General features: G+C 41.6%; 1 protein-coding gene across 3 annotated transcripts in view; it reads right to left on the bottom strand.

Moving 5' to 3' along the window:
* The window catches only part of OSBPL1A (oxysterol binding protein like 1A), a 76,152-nt gene extending 58,652 nt beyond the window's left edge, over window positions 1-17,500 (bottom strand). Inside the window, exons 1-6 of one of the 3 annotated variants that reach the window (XM_039730053.1) lie at window positions 17,359-17,500; window positions 11,962-12,084; window positions 6,432-6,517; window positions 4,521-4,595; window positions 3,625-3,736; window positions 2,263-2,348 (exon numbers count right to left, since the gene is read on the bottom strand). In XM_039730053.1, the coding sequence (XP_039585987.1) occupies window positions 2,263-2,348; window positions 3,625-3,736; window positions 4,521-4,595; window positions 6,432-6,517; window positions 11,962-12,082 (480 nt within the window). In that variant the 5' untranslated portion in view covers window positions 12,083-12,084; window positions 17,359-17,500. Of the gene's footprint in view, window positions 1-2,262; window positions 2,349-3,624; window positions 3,737-4,520; window positions 4,596-6,431; window positions 6,518-7,405; window positions 7,425-11,961; window positions 12,085-17,358 lie in introns of those variants that run through there. The other 2 variants (XM_039730054.1, XM_039730055.1) reach the window with 2 other exon arrangements.
* Window positions 17,501-23,432: the final 5,932 nt, after the last annotated feature.

The raw sequence follows: 23,432 nt of genomic DNA, 5'->3' as shown, positions 1-23,432 counted from the left end.
AAGCAGCCTTAGGAGAACAGAGTCACAAATGCATGACAACAACTTTTGAGAAACTCAGTTTAAGTACTCACATTAGGCATATGCTATCTTTAGACAAAATTACAAAATAACAGAATTCCCATGGCCACAACTTAACATCAACAGCAACCACTTTATATGAACCTCAGAGTCCTATAAGGGATAAAATGCTTTCCCTTATACAAGCTGTTGTTTACAGATCAACTGGTAAGAGAACAAAAGTCAAAAAGAGGGAGTTTGTGGAAGTACACCCTCATTAACACTGTAGTCAAATACTTGCATTCCTGAGGATTGCTAAGCTTTAGCTCTTTCCAACCAGCTGTTTTACGTTTACTTCCTCTTCTGACTCTTGCCTCCATACTTGCTAAGCCACATGCCTGTGCTTTCAGCACCTTATGTCATGTCACAAAGGAATATTTGGAAGAAAGCTTCATGCATCAACTCATTCAGATAAAAATCTCTCCAGTCACTTCAGGAAATGTACAGTACATTTTTGAGAACTCACAGGAAGAACAAACCGGCTTTGCCTGAAGTAGACTTAGGAGCCTGGGTTAAGATTCAGCTGCTGTAAATAACATGTTCTGGTGTTAGGTGTTACAGTAAAAGTAGATATAAGCAGCTAAAGTTCCATGAGCATCATAGTCTGCTAATAAAAAAAAATTAAGTAGGAGCAGAAATGCCTGAACAATCAGTAGGTAAAGTGTGGTGAATTTTGGAGCTAAAGGGCAATTCTGAAGAGGTGAGGGTAGGAAAGTCGAAGTTACCATAGAACTGTAAGTGTATTCCAAGGAACACATGCTAAGGATTGACTTAAAACTGACTCTAGGTCAAAAACATGACAATACTTTGAAAAGTTTTAGAAGACAATATATAGTTCACATATACAGAGCTCAAAGATAGCAAACATTTTAAAAAAAGAAAATAACTTAGAAATTACAATGTTCACAGGGAGAATTACATGCTCATGCAAAGTTACATGCCACATAAGAGAAAACGGATTTTTCAGATTTTTTTTAATGACAGATTTCTAGAAGGAGACACTTTTTTTCTGATTTTTTTTTCGCATCAGATTAAGGATTAGTCAGCAGACATGTAACAAGTATTAAAATTATCAGAATCAAGAACAGATCACTTATGTCGGTGCATTAATTACAATTAGTATAATTGTGCACTGTACCAATGCACTAATGTTTTTCCACATCTTAGGTGCTGTGTACAGTGCTGGTTCTCTCTCCATTTCAAAGAGGATAGTACAAAATCTCCAAATAAGAATTACAAGGATGACCAAAGATTTAACAAGAGTTTCCATGCAAGGAGTTAGAAAGACAAGGGCACTTTGAGCTGTAAGAAAAAAATTTAGAGGGGGGAAGTAAATTGCAAACAGGTGTTCACTTCTGGCTTCCAGGCAGAAAAATAAAGAACATTAAATATCTCAATATACAAATCTCACATTTGTGAATTGTCATACTTGAATAGGCATTACTAAAGGTGCTAAGTAGGCAAAAACTGTTCCACACTCCATGTCTTACTTCCAAGGACACTCTTCAGGACTTTCAAAAGCTTGAGTTCAAGCACTGGGACTATAGTATTGCATAAAACAAACTACAACATGGGACTCTGCTTCAAAACCCAGCTGGATTTGGTCCTGAGCAACCTGCTCTAGTTAATTCTACTCTGCAAACTGGAACTGGATCACATCCAGAGGCACCCTCCATTGTTTCTGTGATCTGCTTCTGCCACAGCCTTACCATGCCACCACACTGTTCATCTGGGATTACTACGAATGTGCACACCCACAAATACACAGTTTTCAATTTCTGCTCAGCATGAAACTGTGCTGTGCAGACGACTGTCCATTAAAAACTACAATAGATGCTAAGGAGAAAGAGCTAACTTTCAAGATTAAAGACAGGCCACACACTGTGGTGAAAATCTAGACATCCATGACATCAAGGTATGCACAACGACATAATAAACTTATCTCAGCAGACCATGAACCACTACACTGCTGTTTACAGCTAACTAGCTAATTATTTCTAAAGGATTTAATAACACAAAAGAAGTTGAAAATCATTGGTTTTGCAACCTCCAACAAAGAGGAAAATCCTTGAGGGTTCAGGACCTTACCAATATAACATGGGGCACAGCACTAATATTCCACTCACAGCCTTTGAAATGCAAAGCACCAAGTCACATTTTGTTACATTACCATTACGGGGTGAATCACTTGACTTGAATTCTTACCAAGGCAGTCAGTTTCCCTGTTTCCCCCTCTCTTGCTGCTCCTAAGAGGAGTTCTTCCAGTTTCCTTTCTTGTGTCCTTTCCACTGCTATTAAAAAAAAGATAAATAAAAGTAAGGTCATTCTCAGTAAAGTACATATGAGTTACAGCATTCAAAAATGCAAAGCAAAACAAGCCTAGAGATGCAAGAGTTTCCAGTATTATTTATTTGGAACAGGTAAAAATAGAATATTTGCTCAGAAAACCCTGTGTCAGAGCAAAAATATGTTCAAAGCACATAAAATCTGATAAGATATACAAGTTTGTATACACACACACACATATATTATTATTTTTTCAACACTTAAAACCATGCCCACTCCCTGCAGAAGGGAAAATGAGAACTATGCGACACCCTCATCTCAGATCTTCCCCATGTTCTTTTCAGCTTCTCTTCTACTCTTCTTACCATCCTACCAAAATTTTATTCTTCTCTAACGATTCAGCAGATGAGCAGTAGAAATGAGTTATTGTGCATTTGCATGTAGAATCAGAAGAGAGTTCACTTCCTATATGCAGTCTGTGGTAGTGGGCACAGTAGTCTGTGGTAGAGCTCCATCAGTATTTAAGAGTATTACATAGTAATACCAGGAAGCAACAGTTTTTGAACTCTCCAAAACTATAATCAGTGAACTAGATTAGTATTTGGACACCATCTGCCTCATCTCTGACACCTGTGAGGCCACAGTGAAAACAAGGGGAAGTGTTTTTGTGTTTTCTGCCTTTTGACACAAGGTCCAAGACTGCAATAGCAAGTCCTAAATCTGATCCATAACTGGGTTGCCTTTGCAAACTGTTCAGAATTTTGCTCTCTAATGATTTGGTTGATACAAGGCCATCTACTGTTCTTGAGTTTTGTCTCTTCCAGTGAGCCAAGACTGCCCACGTGCCATTCAAATCTGTAGCAAGGACTACCCCAGTAGGACTGAAATAGTAACCTGAACAATGCTATTTGTATTCATAATACTTAACTCTAGAGTCCCAAAAAACTCTAGAGTCCCAGTACTGACAAGTCCACTTGTCAGTACTGCTGACAAGAACCAAAAACTATGACTGTTTTCTTTCTAATAACCAAATGTAAAAAGAAAATTCAACTGAGCTTCTGTAACTTGCAGGGGAAAAAAAGCAGCTTTTAGAATGCACACATTCAAAAAAACCCCAAAACAAACTTTAATCGAACCAAAAACTATGACTGTTTTCTTTCTAATAACCAAATGTAAAAAGAAAGTTCAACTGAGCTTCTGTAACTTGCAGGAAAAAAGCAGCTTTTAGAATGCACACATTAAAAAAAACCCCCAAAACAAACTTTAACTTATTAAAGTTACCTTCCAACATATTCCTTATGTCTTTGTCATAGGTAACTTCTTTTGCAGTCTCTCCACTGCCATTAACAATAGAAGGATCAGCATTATGCTGCAAGAGTAACATCACCACCTCCTGAAAAACAATTTGAAAAACACTGGTTATCTGTCTGTGTAACTGCAAGGCCACAATCAGGCTTTCTAGCCTGACATCCTGTAAGATGAGCTTTGTAACCAACGGCTTCTCACCACTGCTGGTTTCTTATGAAAACAGGAAGGGATGTTTTAGAGAGATTGAAGAGTGAGACTGACTGCAACATTTTCTCTCCCATCAGTCAGGCTGAAGGAACCAACAGGAGGTAAGGCTGAATAGACTGACTCCAAAAAGCTGGTGTACCTGGTGTGCCTGCTGACTTGGACAGATAAAAATTACACAACTGGCTCTTTTGAAAAAACAGTAAGTAGTCACTCCTTCTGAAGGGCCAAGATGTTATCCATAAAGGTAGTACTAGTTTTGGAATGATGAATGATGGTGGCAATGAGGGGGAGGGGAATTAAACTAGTGTCACATTACACAGGTCTGTAACAAGCTCTTTAGCTCTAATTAACTAAGAAGAAACTGCACTTCCAGACACTGTGTGGAAATGGCCCTGTGTGTCCTAATTTAAGAGATTTCTTTCCCCTCCAGAAGCTACTAAGATTAAAACAATGTGGTTTCTCTCTGTGGTTTTTGTTTTGGTTTTTTTTTTTGGACAGTTATGCAAGCTAGGCAATGTGCCTAATCCTTCTGAACACGCTGTACCAAAACAGACAATAAGTCATTTTTAGACCCTGTAAAAACGTCTTTTTGAAGTGATCTTATTGCTAGTACTTTCTTAATAATTCTACAAGTGAGGCTTAACAAAGCTACCATACTTTACCTTGCGGCCTGTGAAAGCTGCACGATGGAGCGGAGTGTCCCCCATGTCATTGAGCACATTCACATCTGCACCTGCCTAAACAGCAAGACCAAAAGACATCTGAATATCCTTCCAACAAGAACTACATGGCTATTCGCTCTGCCTGGGGGGAGAAGGGCAGACAGGACACTAATGTAGACCTCATGGCAAATCAGATCAGAACTGTAATACAGTTATCCTGGAAACAAGGATGAAGTATTTATCTAAGATTCACAGGCAACATTCTCTCAATTGCTTCAAAAAGGAAATGCTCCCTGCATTTTTCCAGGCATATCTCAGACTTTTAAGAAGAGGGTATATGGCAAGTAAGTTTAATACAAGGGATGGGGGCTGTTATTGTCTTGGTTTTTGTTTGGCTTGGGTTTTATAGGACTTAATGTTAAATGTCCCTTCTTTTTGTCATGCACATTCTCCATTCCACACCTTTTATCTGAAAGGAGGAGTGTTTGCCACACTGCACAGGCACTCTTCCAAGAAACCAAGAAATCCTATCCTTCTTTGATGAAGTATTTCTTCTACACCACTCTACCTAACCTCTCAAAGGGTCAAAGAGAGGGCAGAGCATACTTAACTTCATATGTTTAGATCACACGATTTAGCCAGGTCATTGCTGCCTGCCTCAAGTTAACTGCTGAACCTGACTAGCTCCAGAGCTCTGTTTCTGATAATGCCTCCTTCACTTGCTCTTTGCACAAGTACACAGACACACTTATACATGGCTGGCTTCCAGAAGTGCACAGCCTCACTTATTTCTCATCTTGTTCTTTAAATAATACCCTTTCAAGAGCCCTATCAAAAGAACTAAAAGTACAAAGTCCTTCTATACTCTATACTCTTCCAACTCTTGAAGCTGGATGCTTGATAAATGCATTAAGTGATAAAACTTTACTTTTTGAGCAAGTGTGTAGGCTAGAGAAAAATTTCTCAAAGAAATCTCAAATTTGTTTCCTCCTTTAAAGTCTAGATTATGCTGGCAGCTTTTATTCTTAATGAAAATCAAGTTTAGCACTAGTTAGCTTTGCACTTGAGCCTGTTTACCACACTCCTGCCATCCAGCAAAATCTTTCAAATATGAAAGAGGCTCTAATACAGTTAAGGTTGTTTGAAGCTACCCTGAGAGCAAAAACAAAAAAAAAATTCAGTCAGAAACCACACAGTCACTGCATTTGCAGTTGTTATGCAAATACAAACACATCCATTTTGATAAGAGATGTCCATCGTTTCAAAATTCACCACACAGTTCATTATTTCAAAGACATTAGAAAGAAATTAGTCAAAATATATTAGCCTGTACCTGAAAGAAACACATATAGGCTACTTTGCACAAAATTCTGTGCATACTTCCATGCACAATATAGAATTAGATAATGCAGAATTTTTTGCATTTGAGACACTTTAGCCTTTTCTACAGCTCAGTAACTGAAACTGCCTAAACTTAAGCACTTTATGTACAACAGTAAACTAATCAAACTCTTGAAGCAATTGCATTACTAGTATCACATGCTGGCTTATTATCTACAGATATCCACTAAGCTTCGAAAAACCCGAGCTTTCATGAGTGCGTATCTATACATTGCAGGTCTTTAGTTCCTACATGCAGATACTTAACTCCAACAGAAAACCAGCTAAGTACCAATAAGTGTAAAAACTGCTCAGAATAAGGGGTGTATGCTACTGTATAGACTTCCACTGTCACTATTTTGGGTCCTACTAAACCAGGCCTATCTTAATGTCACAACAGTTACATGTTACATGTAAATAGGCTTTGCAGAGAGGCAGAGGCACTCCTGCAGTTTTTCTTCTTCTACCACAAAAACCTGAAGAAACACTAACTGCTTCTAGCCTTACACAGAGAGGAAAATGGATATATACCTTCAGCAAATCCTCTACCACAACAGCATGTCCAAAGTAGCAAGCAAGGTGAAGAGGTGTCCAACCCATATTAGACTTACTTCTGCCTAAAAGATAAAACAGGTAAATGAAATTTTGATCACAAGTACAAAAGAGATATTGTCGTGTGCTTGGAGGTGGTCAGGATGACCATTCTTCATAGCAGCAGAGGAACAAAGAGGCTGGAAGCATCAATACTACTCATATCATTTAAATTACTAAATCAAGAGGCAGTTTGAGAAAGCTGGATTCAAATCTAAAAAAAAAAAATCATCAACACAAAGCACCAGTGAAGAGGTGTCCAACCCATATTAGACTTACTTCTGCCTAAAAGATAAAACAGGTAAATGAAGTTTTGATCACAAGTACAAAAGAGATATAAAAAACCCTAACAAACTCAACAAAACCAACCCAAAAAACCCAAACAAAAAACCCCACAACCTTCTGAAAGGGAAAGTCATGTCGCCTGAGAATAAAACTTTGCATGTAACATACTTTCAATACTAGCAAGTAGCTTCAGTTACTTTCATTCTTCATTCACTTTGAAAATAGCACATGCAAGCATATTTTTCTCTTTTTTATCAAAACACTCTTCGGTTTACACGATTTTATTTTCTTCACAAAAATAAGAAATAAGACAACCCATCTTTCAAACAAAGGATTCAAACCAAAATAGGTGGAATGACCTAATGTTGAGGCTTTGTCTTGTGCTTTACTCAGGTCTAATAAAGACAGCCTCAGTAAGTAACGTGCATAGTAGAACTCATGTACCATCTACAGCTGTAAGTTGCAGAATGATGAAGAACAGGCAGAAAGCATGCAGCGGCCGCTGGCCTCGAAGGGGAAAGACAATCACCCCTTCAAGACATCCCTGCCAGCTGTGGCCAGCACCACCAGCAGCACTGGGGCACTCTCCCCATCCCTGCTCCGGTCAGGAGGGCGCCTAAGTCTTTCACCTTAAGGGACGAGGATCCGCAATAAGGGGGCTGCTACCCAACAGGAGGGAAGGAGACGGACTCCAGCTGCAGTATAACCCAGACTTATTAACTATAAGAAGACTGACGGCTGAAGACCCCAAACTGCTCTCTGACACTAGCTTATAAAGAGGGGAGGTACAGGGGTGGAGTCTGGTCCTCAGCCAATCCACAGGCAGGTGAGAGTGAGGAGAGGGTGATAGACACAGTGGGACAACCAATAGGGAAAAACCTGGGGAGGGGCCCTGGCCCCTGAACCAATCACTCGATGCCCTGACTGGAAGATTCTAGATGAAAGGGATGGGCCACCAAGTGATGGACAGGGCACTAGGGAGGGACTAAGGAATTGATACATGGGTTGCCAATGGTAACAGGGAGGGGAAAACTTGATTGACAGGGAGAGCAAGGAGAGGGAGAACCAGGGCAGAACCATTACAAATAAAGGGGTACACGGAACAAACCAATTTACAACTTAACCGAGCTAAAGTACAAGAAACACACCACAACAAAAGCAGGCACAGAAATGATCATGAAAAAGAAAATATTATTTATGCTTTAAAGAGCACTTAAAACATGACCCGGAAGACTGGCTGTATGAAATTCAACAACTCTCCTGCAATAATTTCTTTAAAAGCAAGATATTAAAGCATTCAAGATTACTAAAGTTAACAACTCACTTTACTTTCCAATGGCAACACTCAACTATATTAAGCAAAAGAACCTGTACCTTGTCCTTAACTAAGCAATACACCCACAGCATTACAGTGTCACCTAAAAGCTATCATTTTGTACTTGGAAGAAAAATGAAAATAAGGCAGTAGCAATTGTTTTGAAATCACTGCCACCATTAAGATTTCCCCTGTCACATAAGCTCAAGTACTGAGGCATGGAACGCACACAACATAAGTTTGCCCTGAGAAAACAAGCCACAAGCACAAGGAAAATAAACTGTTCATCTTGACAGCTGATCATCTTTTCTGCTTTCATATTAAAAATTAACATTAGAATGTGGTTCAGAGCTGAAATATTTTCCTATTTCTTATAACTGTTTCCAGCTAACATTCCGGTTCTTTATTGACAATTTCTTTTGTAATTTGAGTCTCCTTCTCAACTCTTGTTGTTTCCAATCCCAGATTTAGATCTTTCCCTCATTACAGTCTGGCCTACTACAGAGCTCCTACCCTACATTATGGCCAAAGTATCACAGAAGATAAATACTGTGTGGACCACTAACTCTGGGGCTAATTATGTTAGATAGCATACTAAAGGGACATCACTCATCCCTCAGTCCAGTAGGGACTAATGTTCATTCAAAGAACACAAAAGAGATCTGAGTTGCACTGAATTCATACAATTGGGTCAAAAACATTCATTAGTTAACAGCACTGACAGGACAGTGATGTTGCCAAGGAATTCAGTAATGAAAGAAAAAAATTATCAGGAATCTGTCCAGATTTATAGTTCTTACTGAATAAAGTAAGAACAGGCCCTTGTTCTGCATCCACTCTGAATGTCTGCATTTCTGGTGTTAGTTGACCATTTATTTCTCAAGCTTTAAGAGGCGTTACTTCTCTTCAAAGTAACCACAAGTGTTTGTACTTTGTTATTATTTTAAACCATGACAGCATTATACTAGGGAGAATGCAAGGATAGGAAAGCAGAAATCATGTAGTTCCAATAAAAAACATAATTCCTTTCCCTCTTACACACAGCTCTTTGGTTTAATGCCACTTAACTCTAAGTCTCAAGTGTTACCATTTGCTTAGAGAATGAAGACAAGGTAGGCAGCCATTTTCCAGCTGTGGGCTGCTAGGCCACTGTGTAGTCATTCAAAATTGTATTTTGCCATAACACACTACTGGCCATTGACCTTACCTTATGGAGTTTTTACATTGCAAATTCCTAGATACCCTATTTTCTTGTATTTATGAAGAATGAGCCAAGAGATGGCCTTAGAAAACACAATTATTTTGGATGAAACCTGGGTTTGGTACTGTTTTAATGTAGATTCCTTCTTTCCAAAGCAGTGAACTGAGGAACCCAAAAAGAGAAGTTTAGATAATTTGGCTGGATTTTCCTCAAGCAAATCCTGCTTATCTGCAAGCACTGACTGGGTAGAATACAGTCACAACTGAGCAAGTACAGAAGCCTGAATTTATTTTCTCTTCCTTCACTTTGGTAGAAATTGTGATGTTTTAGGATCACTGTTGCCAGACTTGACACTTATGAATATATAGCACACGCAGCCTCAGATGTAGCTCCCCTCTGAAAAGACAAGGAGAAGATGTCAAAGACAGGCTTTGACACCCAGACATACCAACTCGTCAAACTTAGGGCTACAAAGGCACATGCTGTAGGAAGTTTACACCACCTGCAGTACAGCCTCCCACCTGCTCCAGAAGCACTTTATTCCAAGCCAAGTGTCACTGCTGTATCAGATGGAAATCCTGAAGGAACTGCTACAGCACTGACTACATTCCCTATACCCTGACTTTCTAGGGACATCTATGATCCAAGGTAATGACAGAAGCACAAGAGGCTGTCAGGAAGAGAAGGAAGATTAAGCATTGCAAAAAGATAGTTATAGTCTACAGTGTGTACTTTAGTTAATCATCAGGTTGTTATGCAATTACTATCTGGTGCTACCCAACAGATCAGAACTTGTAGCAGGACACAGTGGTTTAGCTAGTGAGGAGGCAGAATGCCAGGGCCGGTTATACAGCAGAGGCTGTTTGGCCTGAATTTGTCTTAGACTGTTTCCAATGGAACACTCTATGGGAGAAAAATGAAACAGGTCAGTCTCTGAAAAATGACTGCAGATTTAACTCTGAAGTTTCACACAACTAGAGCAGTTTCCCCAAATAACATTAATTACACTTCTGTGTCCTCAGACATTTAGAAGAATTGAAACTTCAAAAGCAGAGATTTCACAGTGAACAAAATCCATATTTGGAACTAGTTTAGGTTAAATGTAATATCAAAGCACATTCCCTCTAGCTTCCTAGACCTCCCATTAGCAAGCAAGTATTAACCAACTGCATGTACTTCTAAACTAGAAAAACAGCTAAGCACCATCTTTCACTTCATTACCTGAGTCTCTTCTATGCTGCAGACTTTCTGACCAGAGACCCCTTTGCTTGATATAACAGATAGTAGAGTACACGATTTCAGTAAGCTTTCTTGACTTCAGATTATGTGTAAGAACACAACAGAGACACTCTGAAATCTCTTTTAAGGACAGGAGACTTCAGGAACTTATTTATGGGCACTGTTGCATGAATCTTAAGGTACTTTTATTCCAATTGTTTAGACACTACACATATTGAATATTTACCAAGGATATACTTCTGAGGGTGGAGGACTTCAGCTTCATCAATGTATGTTTGGCTCCCCTTTAAATTATGAACTAGCTCCCCAAAGATGAAGTAGCAAGAGCTTGGGTTTCACAACTTCTTTTTCTAAGGTGAGTGCATTAACCGTTGAGAAAACACAAACACGGCTGAGTAGTCAAACAAAATGATAAGTAAGCTAATGATTAAGAATGAGACTTGGGAAAGGGATAGATATTGTTCAGGTAATAGGAATCCCTGCCCTTTAGGGCAAGGTGTTCCCTTTTGTCATGGTTGAGAGGAAGCACAGTTGATCACTCCCCTCTCCCTCTGCAGCACCTTCTTCTCAGTGCTGCTAAACAGCTAAACAACAAGCAATGGAATACCAGCCTGGGTAGAAAGAGTGAGATTCACATCCACATCTTGGAAGCAACCAGAAACACACTCATGTAAATAAAGAGAAATATAAATCTACTAAAATAACAAAGAGGTAAGGTAGTCCGCAACTGCTAGCAAGCTTGCAAATCTAGTCCCAGTTTGAAGTTTTAATGCACAGCAAGCAAGTTGCTGAGCCACACCTATGTTAGCTGCACATCAGCAAAAATTCAGTGATGGCCAAAGACCCAGACCTAGATGAAGAGCAATCTTAGCTTCTTTACCCAAGTAACCTAGTATTCTGCAGAAGTAAGAAGTAAACATTTGTCCCAAACATTTTTGCAAGTGGCAAGAAACGTAACACTTCTACTGTGTGATAACAAAATACGGGGCTAAAAATCCCCAAAATAATAAACCCTTACACTGAGCAGAGCACAAATGACTGACCTGATCTAATATTCTCTGCAGCTCTGATGAAAGCTATTTACCTCCCTGAACAATCCCCAGGCACCACAATCTGTTTTGTTTAGTATTCTAAAGCCTCAAAGTTGGCACAAGCATGAATACAGGCAAAAAGAGGTACTGATCCCTTGTTGACACATCTAGTGTCTATGAATTACACTGAGTTTTTCTGTATACTGCAACTATCCATACTCTTTTATTATCTCTCCCCTATGCAAATATGCCCTTAAGTCACTGTGTAAAAGCTGTTTAAGTGGGTTTCTTATTACTCTACTGAGCACTCCAAAGAAAGCAAGATTATACTACCACTATTAGTTTCACTACATGTGACTTTAAGAGCAAGATTGCAAACATCTGAGGAAGGCTACTAACCTTTACAGTTGATATCAAAGCTTAGTTCTCCTTTGTCCAAGGTATCCAACAGCTGTTTTACTTCTTCAGCATTTCCATTTCTAGCATCATGGAGAAGCTGCTGTTCTGCTTCTGTAGTCATCTCTGATAAAATATACAAAAGAAGAGATTGTGCAATCAGTTATACTGCTGTAAGTTATGGGTAAAATTACATCACCTTTAGCTGTTATTTAATACTAACCCTGGTATGAGAAAGATAACTATTCTCTCTGTGGCACACACTTAATGCCCAAGCTGTTGCAACAGCCCAGCACTCAGGCTACTAAGAAGCATTAAAATTCCTCATACAAAGCAGTTAAATAACCAAATACCCATGTTTTGTTGCTTCTCTGTTTTCTAGGTTCTGAGGGTGGCTTGGGAGTTGAAACTCTATGCCACAAACAAGGCAAGCTTTGCTACAAGCATAACCAGTAAGCATTTGCTTTGTCCTTACAAGGCTTTCACCCTTATTCCTTCAGGCTTCCAAAGGCAACAGGAATGAAAAAAAAAAAAAAGAAGAAAGTAACTATGTACATCCATTAACCCAAGTATTACCTGAGAATTAATTGACAATTATTTTGGCTGCCAACCCTGGGGAACAGAATGTCTTTGCATGGAGATGTCAGATACCCATCAGTGATTAGTGCTATCATCTCTTGAGCCTGGGTATCTGAGGCCCTGCAACCTCAACGTGAAGGGGAATCAGGGACTCGGACAACATTGTAGATTTGACTTTATCTTTAAGAAACACAATAGTACAATATAAGGAAGTTAACACACAACTGTAAAAGATCACTAATTAGTTCTAATCCTACCATTGCTCTTGAACTGCAAAGAAAAAACAAAAGGTATTTATGACTTTCAAAGAAGGGAGAAAACAAAACCTTTTAACAAAACTATTTCACAGCTCTGTACTACATGGGGAGCCTTAGATCTTTGGGCAAGCAATACTGCTACTTACCAGGTCTGTTGAAGAATACTAAGTGATGTCTTAACCAATCTTTTTCCACACTGAAATCACAATCTGAAGTTGATTTGCCTTTTTTTTTTTAGTGCCATTACAAGTACAACAGTGACCAACTGTATGAAGTTTAACAAGCACAAGTGCTGGACTCTGTATCTGGGACAGGGCAACCCTGGATGTGAACAGGGGATTGAGATGTTGGAGCGTACCAGTGCAGAAAGGGAGCTGGAGGTGGGTCCTGGTCGATGGCAAGTTGAACACAAGTCAGCAGTGCCCTGGCAGCCAGGAGGGCCAGCTGTGTGCTGGGGTTATCAGGCACAGCATGGCCAGCCAGGCACAGGAGGGGATTGTCCTGCTCTGCCCTGCACTGGGACAGCCTCACCTTGAGTACTGAGGGCAGTTTTGGGCACCACAATATAAAAAAGGCATTAAACTATTAGAGAGTGTCCAAAGGAGAGCAATGAAGATGCTGAAAGATCTGGAGGGGAAACTTTATGAAGGGAAGCTGAGGTTATTTGGTTTGCTCAGCCTGAAGAAGAGGAGACTGAAGGGAGACCTCATTGCAGTCTCCCACATTCTTATGGGGGAAAGCAGAGGGGCAGGTACCAATCTTTTCACTCTTGTGTCCAGTGACAGGACTTGGGGAAAAAAGCAGGAAGCTGGGTCAGGGGAGATGTAGGTTGGGTATCAAGAAAAAGTTTTTCACCCAGAGGGTGGTTGAGCACTGCAAAAGGTTCCCCAGAAAAGTAGACACAGCACTAAACCTGACAGTCCAAGAAGTCAAGAAAATGCTCTCAGGCACATGGGGCATCCTGCATAGTGTCAGGACCTGGACTCGGTGATCCTGATGAGTCCCTTCCAACTCAGCTTACTCTACAATTCAACTAGACCTAGATACAGCATTTCCCTATTTAAATACACTGCTTTTAAGCAGCGTCAAGAAAATGTGTTAGAAACAACTTCAAAAGACTGTGCTGCTATAGACAATTTATTGCTCTTGATACAACACGAAAACAAGAGACCCTGTCCAAATTTAGTGTCCCCAGTTTAGGATATTCACCCGACACACTAGTTTTACCAGATCCTGCAGTCAGTTAATGATTACTGGCCTCACACAGGTAGCTTTCCTATACTAGCAGAGGTTTTGAATGGTCCCACAAACTGTTTACACTCTGCTGCTCTGGACAGGCAGCTTGATCACACCGCACACACTCACAGCTTAAATAGATGCAGGGAGCTCTTTAGCTACGGTAAGATAAGAAGCCACTCAGCAAGAAAAGAGACAGTGAGAACACTCGGTAAGGAACAAAAAGCCTGTAACAGTGGCAGTTCCTGCAATATTCAAGACTGAAGCAGAAATTAGAACAGGACAGACTGCCAAAGAGCTAACAACACAGCAAAAAGAGGTTTCCCTACCTTTTCCTCAATCAGCAAAGGCAGAGAGAAAATCTGTTTTCAAAGAATAACAAAGACTAAGCGAGCCTTTTTCTAGCATATTTCAGAGGAACAGACTGGATCAGTGACCTGCAATTTACGACAGACACAGGATACAAATGCCTTCTCCAGAAGCAGTTAGTCAGCACTCTTGCTCATGCATACTTTTCAGTTCTAACAGAAAACAAAACAAAACAGTACTAGTTCCTCTACCAGTCCTTCGAGCCCTGAAGCTACTTTCTCCTTTAAACAGCAGTCTATCCACTTGTGGAGGCAACACAGCACAGTTTATTGTTACTGGGGCAGGTATAATTTTCCTCAGTGAATCAGTTCTAGTAGGGTCTAGAGAATGACCAAAATCATGTATGTTAATGTATTATCAGCCTGTAATACTATCCCTGAAGCTGAGTGATACAGTTTCAGCAGGACACAGAATGCAGCACTGAGAATCACAGAGACCAAAGATAAGAGGACAGTTAGACTCATTTTGATGGCTTAGCCACCACTGGGGGGAAGGGGGAAGAAAAAAAGCAAAGCTCATAGTTCATTTTCACCCCCTCCCTCACAGTATTGCTTTAGCCATGTCTCAGATGAGAAACATGCTCCTATCGTTACCCTGTATCGTTTGTCAACATCCCACCTACTTAGCAGGTACAAATAGCAATGCATTTTCAATGCATTAACAACCTGCTGTTTCCATTTGATATTGACAAGAAGGAAGAAAAGAATGTTTGGGAAAGAAACCAAGATGCAGATTCAAATAAACAACTCTTGCATGCAGCAAGGCCTATTATGTACATGAGCAGAATCTTAAACAGCTCAAAATATACAGAAAGTTCAACCACTATATAAAATCACTTGCATAGTTTTTCTACCACCAAATAGTTTTAAGGTTAAAATCACCGATTTGTTTGTACTCTTAAAGCAAATACTTGCAATAGAGTAACATGCATGGTAACGTGGTCTGCCTGCTTCGCTGGTTTACTCCTCAAAGACCTTGCTGTTCAGGCCAAGCGTCCAACTTCAAATACACTTTGTAAGCCTGCAGCATGCAGTGACGCAGAATAATTACTGTCTGGCTACTAATCACAGAAGGATCACTCACGTGAAAGCGTTTCTACAGTTGGGGCTGGAAAGTGAATCTGCATGCAGTTACTCATCAGACAAATGATAAAGAACATACAGCTTCAGCTAATAAGCTAAATGACATGCCTAAATAAAGCTGGCAGCAAGGACACTCTTAACAGAACCTTTTATATTGTTGTAAATACTGTTTTAAGCAATAGGATTTGCTCTGTAATGGAGATGAGAAGCCACAAACAGAAGTTTGAGTAACAAGTTTAGAGTATGGAAACAAATCAATGCACAGGCACTCAAGTGGTGTGCACTTGCAGCTGTACTTTGTACACCTATACTCCTGTGCAGACAGGAGTTTATTTGGTCCCATGACCCATCATGAAGAGCTCTACAATCCCCACCCACCAGTTTTGAGGCACCAATCCAGGCCATCAGCACTGAGGGAGAAACGTAATAGTTTAGTTTGGAGTTATTAGCCTTAAGATACTAATAGCAGGTTCATCTATATGGATTGTGCTGCCTCTATGCAAATCTACTAGCCACTTAAATGAGAACGCATCTTTCATTCAGCCGTGCTGCCATCATTACCTTATTCCATTAATCAGCTGATACAGGTAAACTGCCTTTCATGGCCCCTATTTAAGCCTTGTGTCCTTGAAAGGCTTGCATGGCAGTCTCCACAGTCCCCAGTACATCATGACACAACACCACAGGACATTATTTAGCATCTCCTCTGCAGGTGAGATGTGACTGCAAGGCACTTCTGCTGAACTCATTAGGACTACCACAGCAGTACTTGACCGCTAATTGAATCTTATCCTTTAAGAAGGTATAAAAAATAGCATTAAGGTGCTCTGCTTTTATCGTCTTCTATGAGACCTATGCCAGAGTGATTCTGTCACACTACTAGAGGGTCTATCTTCACACAGGGGTTGTTTCCAACACAGGTTACCATTCTGCCTGCAGGCCTGCTTAAGGGAGTTTTGCAGACTACTTCAACACAAAAGGCTAACTAACTACCTACCTGCTAGGATAAAGCCCAAGCAAAAAAAAAAAAAGCTTCTTTTCTCAAAGTGACCTATGAAGATCCAAAGTGCCACTCCTGACTACAAGGCAGCAGTACTTGTAAGACCTACTTGCTTTTGCTTTAGTTTCTTCTGCTGAATCCTCTAGCTATGTACGCAGCCCAGAACAATGACAACATATACTAAGCAGAATATGAGTGGGTTTCACTCAGACACTGCTAAAAAAGCAGGAGAAGCAGCACTATCCATGGCCAACCTAACATTAAGGCTCTGTGGCAGCAGCCATGGGTTGCACAGGAAGTTTTCTCACCATGACAAACAGTAAGGCTGGCAAAAAGCACAACATTGCCTAGTATTTCAATAGATCTTCCTCTAGCAATGAAAATCAGATTTCTGCAGGAGAGGCTGATACGCGTTCAGGAAGAGTTCTTACGTGTCCCAGCACGCACACGTTATGATGTGATGCTTGCAAAGAAGGCGGGCAAAATGCACCAAACTGCACAAACAGACAGAACCTGTCCACAAACCCACACAACACCCTGTACTAACAGGAGCTGCTCCAAGAAGAAAGAGTGGCTGTACTAGAAGCATGAGTGATGTTATCTAAAAGGAGTTGTTTCAGTCTTTGGGTAAAGGGTTATGGAAGTTAGAAGCTGGTCATGCTTCTATGACACAGTCTCCCTGTGAAAGCAGCACCTCTCTAAAATCAAGATATTGTTTGTTTAATAGCAATCAACACATGTGGAATAACATATCTATTCAGCACCACTACTTAAACTAATCCTCGTTCTTGGGCATCTTCCTGCTGTTTTCCGCACGTATTTCATTTCTCTTACATCAAAGACTTTCTTTCAGCCCAGGCGCTCTGAATAAGCTTACCCACAGCTGGTGCGAGGTCTCACCCGGATCAGCAGGCAGGCACAGTCCCAAGCAGCGACAACTTCAGCAGGACCGCCGGAGTTCCCTGCGCCCGCCTGGAATGGAGCGGCTCGTTCCGGTCCCGGCAATTACACACTTTTTAAGGCGAGTCGGGCGCCTCGCAGCAGCTGCGCTCCTCGCCTGCGGGGAAAGGTGCGCTCAGACCTGCGGGCACCGGCCAGCGCCGCGCCTGTTCCAGGGAGGGGAACAGCGGGAAGAGGAGGAGGAAGGAACACCCACGCACAGCAGCAAGCGAGGACACCGCTTCCCAAGGGCGAGAGCCCACCCGGCCCCCGCCTCCAAGGCCGCCTCTGCCCCGTGCCTTGAGCCGAGCCTGGCCTGGGGCCGTCCCTCAGCCCGCACAACGGACTCCTGAGGGAAGGGGCAACCAGCGACACCCCCGAACACGCCCCCGGCGGCTGCGGTGCAGAGGCGGCCACGACAGCAACAAAGCCAACGCCGCCGCGGGAGAGCGGCGCATCCCCCGGCGACCCCGCCGCGGAAGGAAACCCGCCCCGGGCGGGCGGGCTGGCCCACAGCCAGCCGGCCTCCGGGCTCCCGGCGGGGCGGGACGGGACGGGACAGGGCTCCGCCCGCCTGGCCGCCGCACCGCCCCCGTGACCGGGACCGGCACCAGCACGGGGGCCGCCCCGGGGGTCGGTATCTTGCCGCAGCCCGCTCGAAGAGCCGAGAGGGGTGGAGCAGGGTCCCCCCGAGGGCACTCTGCCAGCCCCCCCGCCCGCTGGGAGAAGCGGGCCTGCACCGGGCGCAGCCGGCGGCGGCCGCGCTGCACAGGGAGGGACAGTGACCCCCCGCGAGCCCGCGGCTGCCCCGCAGGCACCGCCCTGTGCCCGCTGCGGTTTGGTGTCACACTCGGTTCACTGGTGCCCAGCGACAAGACGAGGAGCAATGGCCACAAACTAAAACACGAGAAGTTCCACCTCAGCATGAGGAAGAACTTTACGTTGAGGGCGTCAGAGCGCTGGAACAGATGCCCGGGGAAGTCGTGGAGTCTCCCTCTCTGGAGACCTTCCAAACTCACCTGGAGGCGTTTCTGTGGCACCTACGCTGGGTCACCCAGACTTGGCAGGGTGTTGGACCAGATGCTCTCCAGAGGTCCCTTCCAAGCCTAACTGTCCTGTGAGTGCCACTGTCCTGTGAGTGCCACTATCCCGTGAGTGCCGTCGCCGCCGCTCGGGTGCGCGGGCTTGGCTCCGCTCTGCCCGGGGAGCGCCCCCGGCAGGGGCGGGACGCGGCGGGGACGCGGACACCGAGAGGCGTTCAGGGACACACGGAGGCAAACCGGCCTCAAAGGGGACTGTAACACTACGAGAATGGTGCATCGACAGAGGGGAAAACAGGGTCTTTTTGGAAATCGCTTTGGTAGCATATACAGCCGTGGTGCAGGTGAAAGAAAATTGGCAACACACGCTGCTTCTAAGAACAGCACAGCCAAAAGCAGCTTAAAAGAGAAATTGGGTGCTGCCAGGGGCAAAAAGTGAGTACTCTTTTTTTTCAAGGCCCTTTGGTCCACCGCTCCTTCCCTTCTGTTTGTCTTACCCTTATTTGTTCTCCACTACACCTTTCATCTGAAGAGCTGGCACCTTGTTTTTCTGCCTTTAGCAGAAGAGAGGGGTTTTGCATTTTGAACACTCCCACGGTGCCTCTGAAATCCTGCAACAATTTATTAAGGGAGCAAAGAAGCTTTGCAGTGTTGTGGGATGACCAAATCTGTGTCATGCAGAAGGAGCACTGAAGAGGCAGGACAGGAGCCACAGGTGCCGTGACAAACTATCACAAAAGATTAGGATGAAACTTCTGTTCCAAAAGGGGGCAAGTCTAGACCTGAACAATTCATCCGAAACTCTTCATGCATAAATAAGGAGGCAAGGTTCATTTTTCTGTATTGTCTATCACTACATGTATTTTTAATCTTTGAAGGAAGACATAGAAAAAAGAAGAAAAGGAACAATTTCACACCTGCAGATAACACAAATGTAGCATGTTTGAACTTCTGTTGCCTTTTGTTAGTTTTACTTAAGAGATCTGCTTCCAGGGATGCTTTAGTAATAATTATATAACATCTCAGAGGCTTCAGGGAAGGATCATATTGGCTTTCTTTTCTCAGAAGCAGAGCTTCAAATTGCTGCCCTTACTTTCAAATCACTAGCTGTGTCATCCTCGTATACCTTTTCCTTTATTTCTTCCTCCTGCTTCTTTGAGCCATCTTTCACAATGCCATAAATGCTTTAAGCAACCTCACAATAAAACCTTTTCCTATTGTGTATTTATTTTGCATACATGGATACAAAATTAAAATATGTCTATTATCACTGCATATGTCTTACAAGTCTTATAATGAAATAGAGGTATTGTCACCCACCTACTCTATAACCCATTGCAATACAACACAGAGTTTACAGTTCAGTTTCACTCTTCAGCCAGCTAGGGTTTTTCTCTGAATCTGAATAAGAAAGGCCTGAAAACAAATAACTTAATAAATTTAATGATTTAAAAAGACAAAGTAAAGACCAACAGAGACAGCAAGTTCCTGCAGCATTGGATTAATCCTGGATGGACTTCTCCTTTGGCAGGCTGCCATCCCATCTCTGGAGAAAGGCTCCTTTTTGGCTGCAGTATTTTAGTTTTCTTACAAGAAAACAGCTATTCCATAAAGAATGTTCACAAGAGAGCTTTAACTCCTTGTGTGCTTCTAGATAAGGGCAAGGCCATACAGTTGCTCTAATCGCCTGCACTCTGTGCCGAGGAACTTCCAAGGGTTTTGTGCACCACAACCCAGGCCCAGAGGCAGCACAGCACAGACCTGGGCCTGCTCCACTTAACTGCACCATGAATCACCGACTCCTGGACGTACAGGGCTCTTCTGGCCAGGATCACTGCACTTCTCCTGCTTCCATCATCTTCAAAGAGTGTCTGTTTTTCACCCATGTTTTGCCTCCTTGCACATCCCAGATAATGTCCTAGTGCATTTTGGACTTTGAGGTGTGGAAATGAGAAAGAGAGTGTTGCTGATATTGAGGGTTTGTTCTCATTTGGTTTTCATGTCATTCCTTTTTCAGATAACCTGCTGAAATTAGTGATTCAGAAAGCATAAAATATGTCCCATCTTAGGGCTGAACACACTGGCAAACAGCCTCGCACAGAACTCACTGTTTTGTCTGTGATTTTTACAGTATGGTATTTTTTATATCCTCTCTGTAATGGGACAAGCTTTATTGCACTGACACTTTGTGTTCTTCCTCTTCAGACTAGAGAATACTGGTCAAATTTGAGATATATGACTGGGGAACAGAGCGCACAGAGAGAAATGAGAACTGGAAATAGTAAACTATACCTGATGAGTTGTATGTTTGTTTTCACACAGTAACATGTTAAATGACTGTGTTTGTTAGCTCACCAGCAGTCCTAAACATTTGTTCCTTAGCAGCTTTCTTACAGCCCTGATGCACTTCTGGAGGAAACTGCTCCCCAACTCTGAAATGCAGTGCAGCAAGCACAGCTCCTTGCTGTATTTCCACACAGATTTTATTTACTAAGCTGGCAAAACACAGACACAGGAGAATTAATTAATGTGCTGACACTCTCAGATGGGATTCTTGTGGATCTCTCTGGATTACCATGAACGACTGCCAGTGCATGATCAAAGCAAATGTTTATATTGTTCTGAACTGCCTGCAATAGGAATTCTTGCAGATGATAATCTGTTGCTGAAGTTTCTTTCATACTTTGCAGGCAATAACCATGTAATGTAGTAAATTTGTGGATGGTGTAAGTTGGATTGCCTCCTGACCTGAGAGGCTCAAAGCAGCACTGAAGCAAGCTCAGGTAGTTTCTTGAGCTATCTTGTAGCAGGGAAAACATCCTGCAACAGAGAAAAGTTTCTTTTTGACAGGCCTGTTTTTATCTGAATGCAGGTATGGCAGGACAAAATGTGAGAGTTCATTGCTGGTCCTCTTCTCTCAGGAGGCTCCTAAAACCTGCCAGTAGTCACTTCATAGAAAGCCTTCAGGATTTCTGTAGCTCTACAGAAGGCAATTGTACCCTGCTGTAGCCAGCACAAAAACTGAGTTGTGGCTAAATGAGAAGAAATATTTCTAACCAAGGTGTTAAATCATCTGTACATATGCTTCTCCTTAGTCTTACCAGACATGTAGTTTTAGAACAAAAACTAGGCTTGTTTAATGCACTTTCTTTTTCTTGTGACTGAACCAGTTTGTTTTGGTTTTAGTTCCAAAATGATAAATCAGCTGCACGTGAAGAGATTGTGTCTATGAACCTTACAGCTAATTTATGTCAGTTTAGACCACAATCTAGCAAAATGCATCACTTTGGAACTGAAATCAGCTGAACTACTTTGTCCTCAAATGGATAAATGCTCATTATTGGATGGCCCAATTAAGATTTCTATTACAGAATGTGATTTCTATTGAATGTAGAGTGGAATTAGAGCATTAGAGAAAACTTACTATTTTTTTTAGTGTTGGTAAGTAACTATAGCAAAATGCTCTCCTTGAGCTATTCTTAAGACACAACAGGAATTGTCTCAGTGAAAGAAAATCCTGCCCAAAATCAGGGTCCAGAACTGAGGGGATTAATCATTAGTACATGACATGACATGGCATTGTCCTTATTTCTTCTCAATCTTCCTTTTTTATTGTAAAAGAGGAGTTGAAAATGCATCATGTTGCTTGAACTGTTGTATGCAAAATAAAGCAGGGTTATGGATATTTCACTCAAACTTCATTTCTTCTTCATTTCTTAGTTGTGTTTTTATTTGTGATTCACTCCTGATTGAATGAATATTATTTGTATCTCATTTAAGCTTTTCATACTCTAGTATTAGATTCCAGTTGCAGAATGAAATGAGTAATTACCCAGTGCCCTGACAAGACAGAATAAAGAATTTGAATTTAAGGTAGCAATTTGGGCTGCTCCCTGACCTCAGGGTTTTCATTTGCTCAGGCTCAAATTGATTTCATTTGAGCTTTAAATGTTTTTCTTTGCTATCTGGTTCACAAAGCAGTCTTTGTGAACTGATGGACCAAGATTAGACTTTGTAACCATTTTAAATATCAAAATTAATGCGTTGCTGTGAAGAGTATCATTTTGGGAGATGCCTCACCACAAAGAACAGTGAGGTTCAGTTATATTCTTTTAGAATACCCCAAATAGTTTAGAAAATTCCACAGTGCTGTTATTCTTTGTTTGAAAGCTATGGATATGTATTTCATATCTGCTTTAGTAGAATGTTTCAGACAGACAAAGACAGTAATTATCTGGTAAATACTCCTGTGCACCATATCAGTTCAGCTACTCTGTTATTAATTTAGTATCTCCAGACATGCTGGAGATTCATTAGCCACATTTATCTCCATTTCTATTTACTAAGACTTGTCACAAATATAAATGACAATGAAGGGAAATTAGCGAGTCTTCTGAAATGTGTCAGAGATGTCTACAGTCCATTCAGTTTTTGTGATTTATTCTCTGTGCCTCCTTATCTGGTACAGTTTCTTTCTGGCCCAACAGCAGATTGCTGAAGTCTTTCATATCAATGCTTTTGAATGACTTAGAGACAACAATCATAAAAAATGACAATAACATTTTTGAGTTATTTAGTAACAAAAAATGTGTACAGTAATGTAAAGTCACTCGTTCAGCTAAGTCAAAACTAGCAACCTGTAAACCACAAGCATCATACAGAGATTGTTGTCAGAAAGTTTAAGTCTTGTCATAGTTCTCTATTTAGATTTATAAGGCAATTTACTATTAGGATGAACAGATGGAGCACCACCTTTTCTAGGTCCTTATGGATTAAAGCTTTCAGTTATGCTTTGGTCAGAAGGCAATTGATTAAACAATAAGCTCACTGTCCGTCTATGTTTCTTTCTCTATCTCTTTTAAAATTAACTGGAATATGTGACTTTGTCTGATAAAATATGCATTTTTGTCATGTTCTAAGACTGGGTATATTTTTAAAATTATCTTTTCAAAAATAAATAAACCAACTCTGT

Source organism: Passer montanus, unplaced genomic scaffold (genome assembly GCF_014805655.1).
Source record: "Passer montanus isolate IOZ18808 unplaced genomic scaffold, ASM1480565v1 scaffold70, whole genome shotgun sequence".
In the NCBI taxonomy this organism is placed as follows: domain Eukaryota; kingdom Metazoa; phylum Chordata; class Aves; order Passeriformes; family Passeridae; genus Passer; species Passer montanus.
Note: the sequence above shows the minus strand (reverse complement) of the source record. Positions and strands in the feature narration are given on the sequence as shown.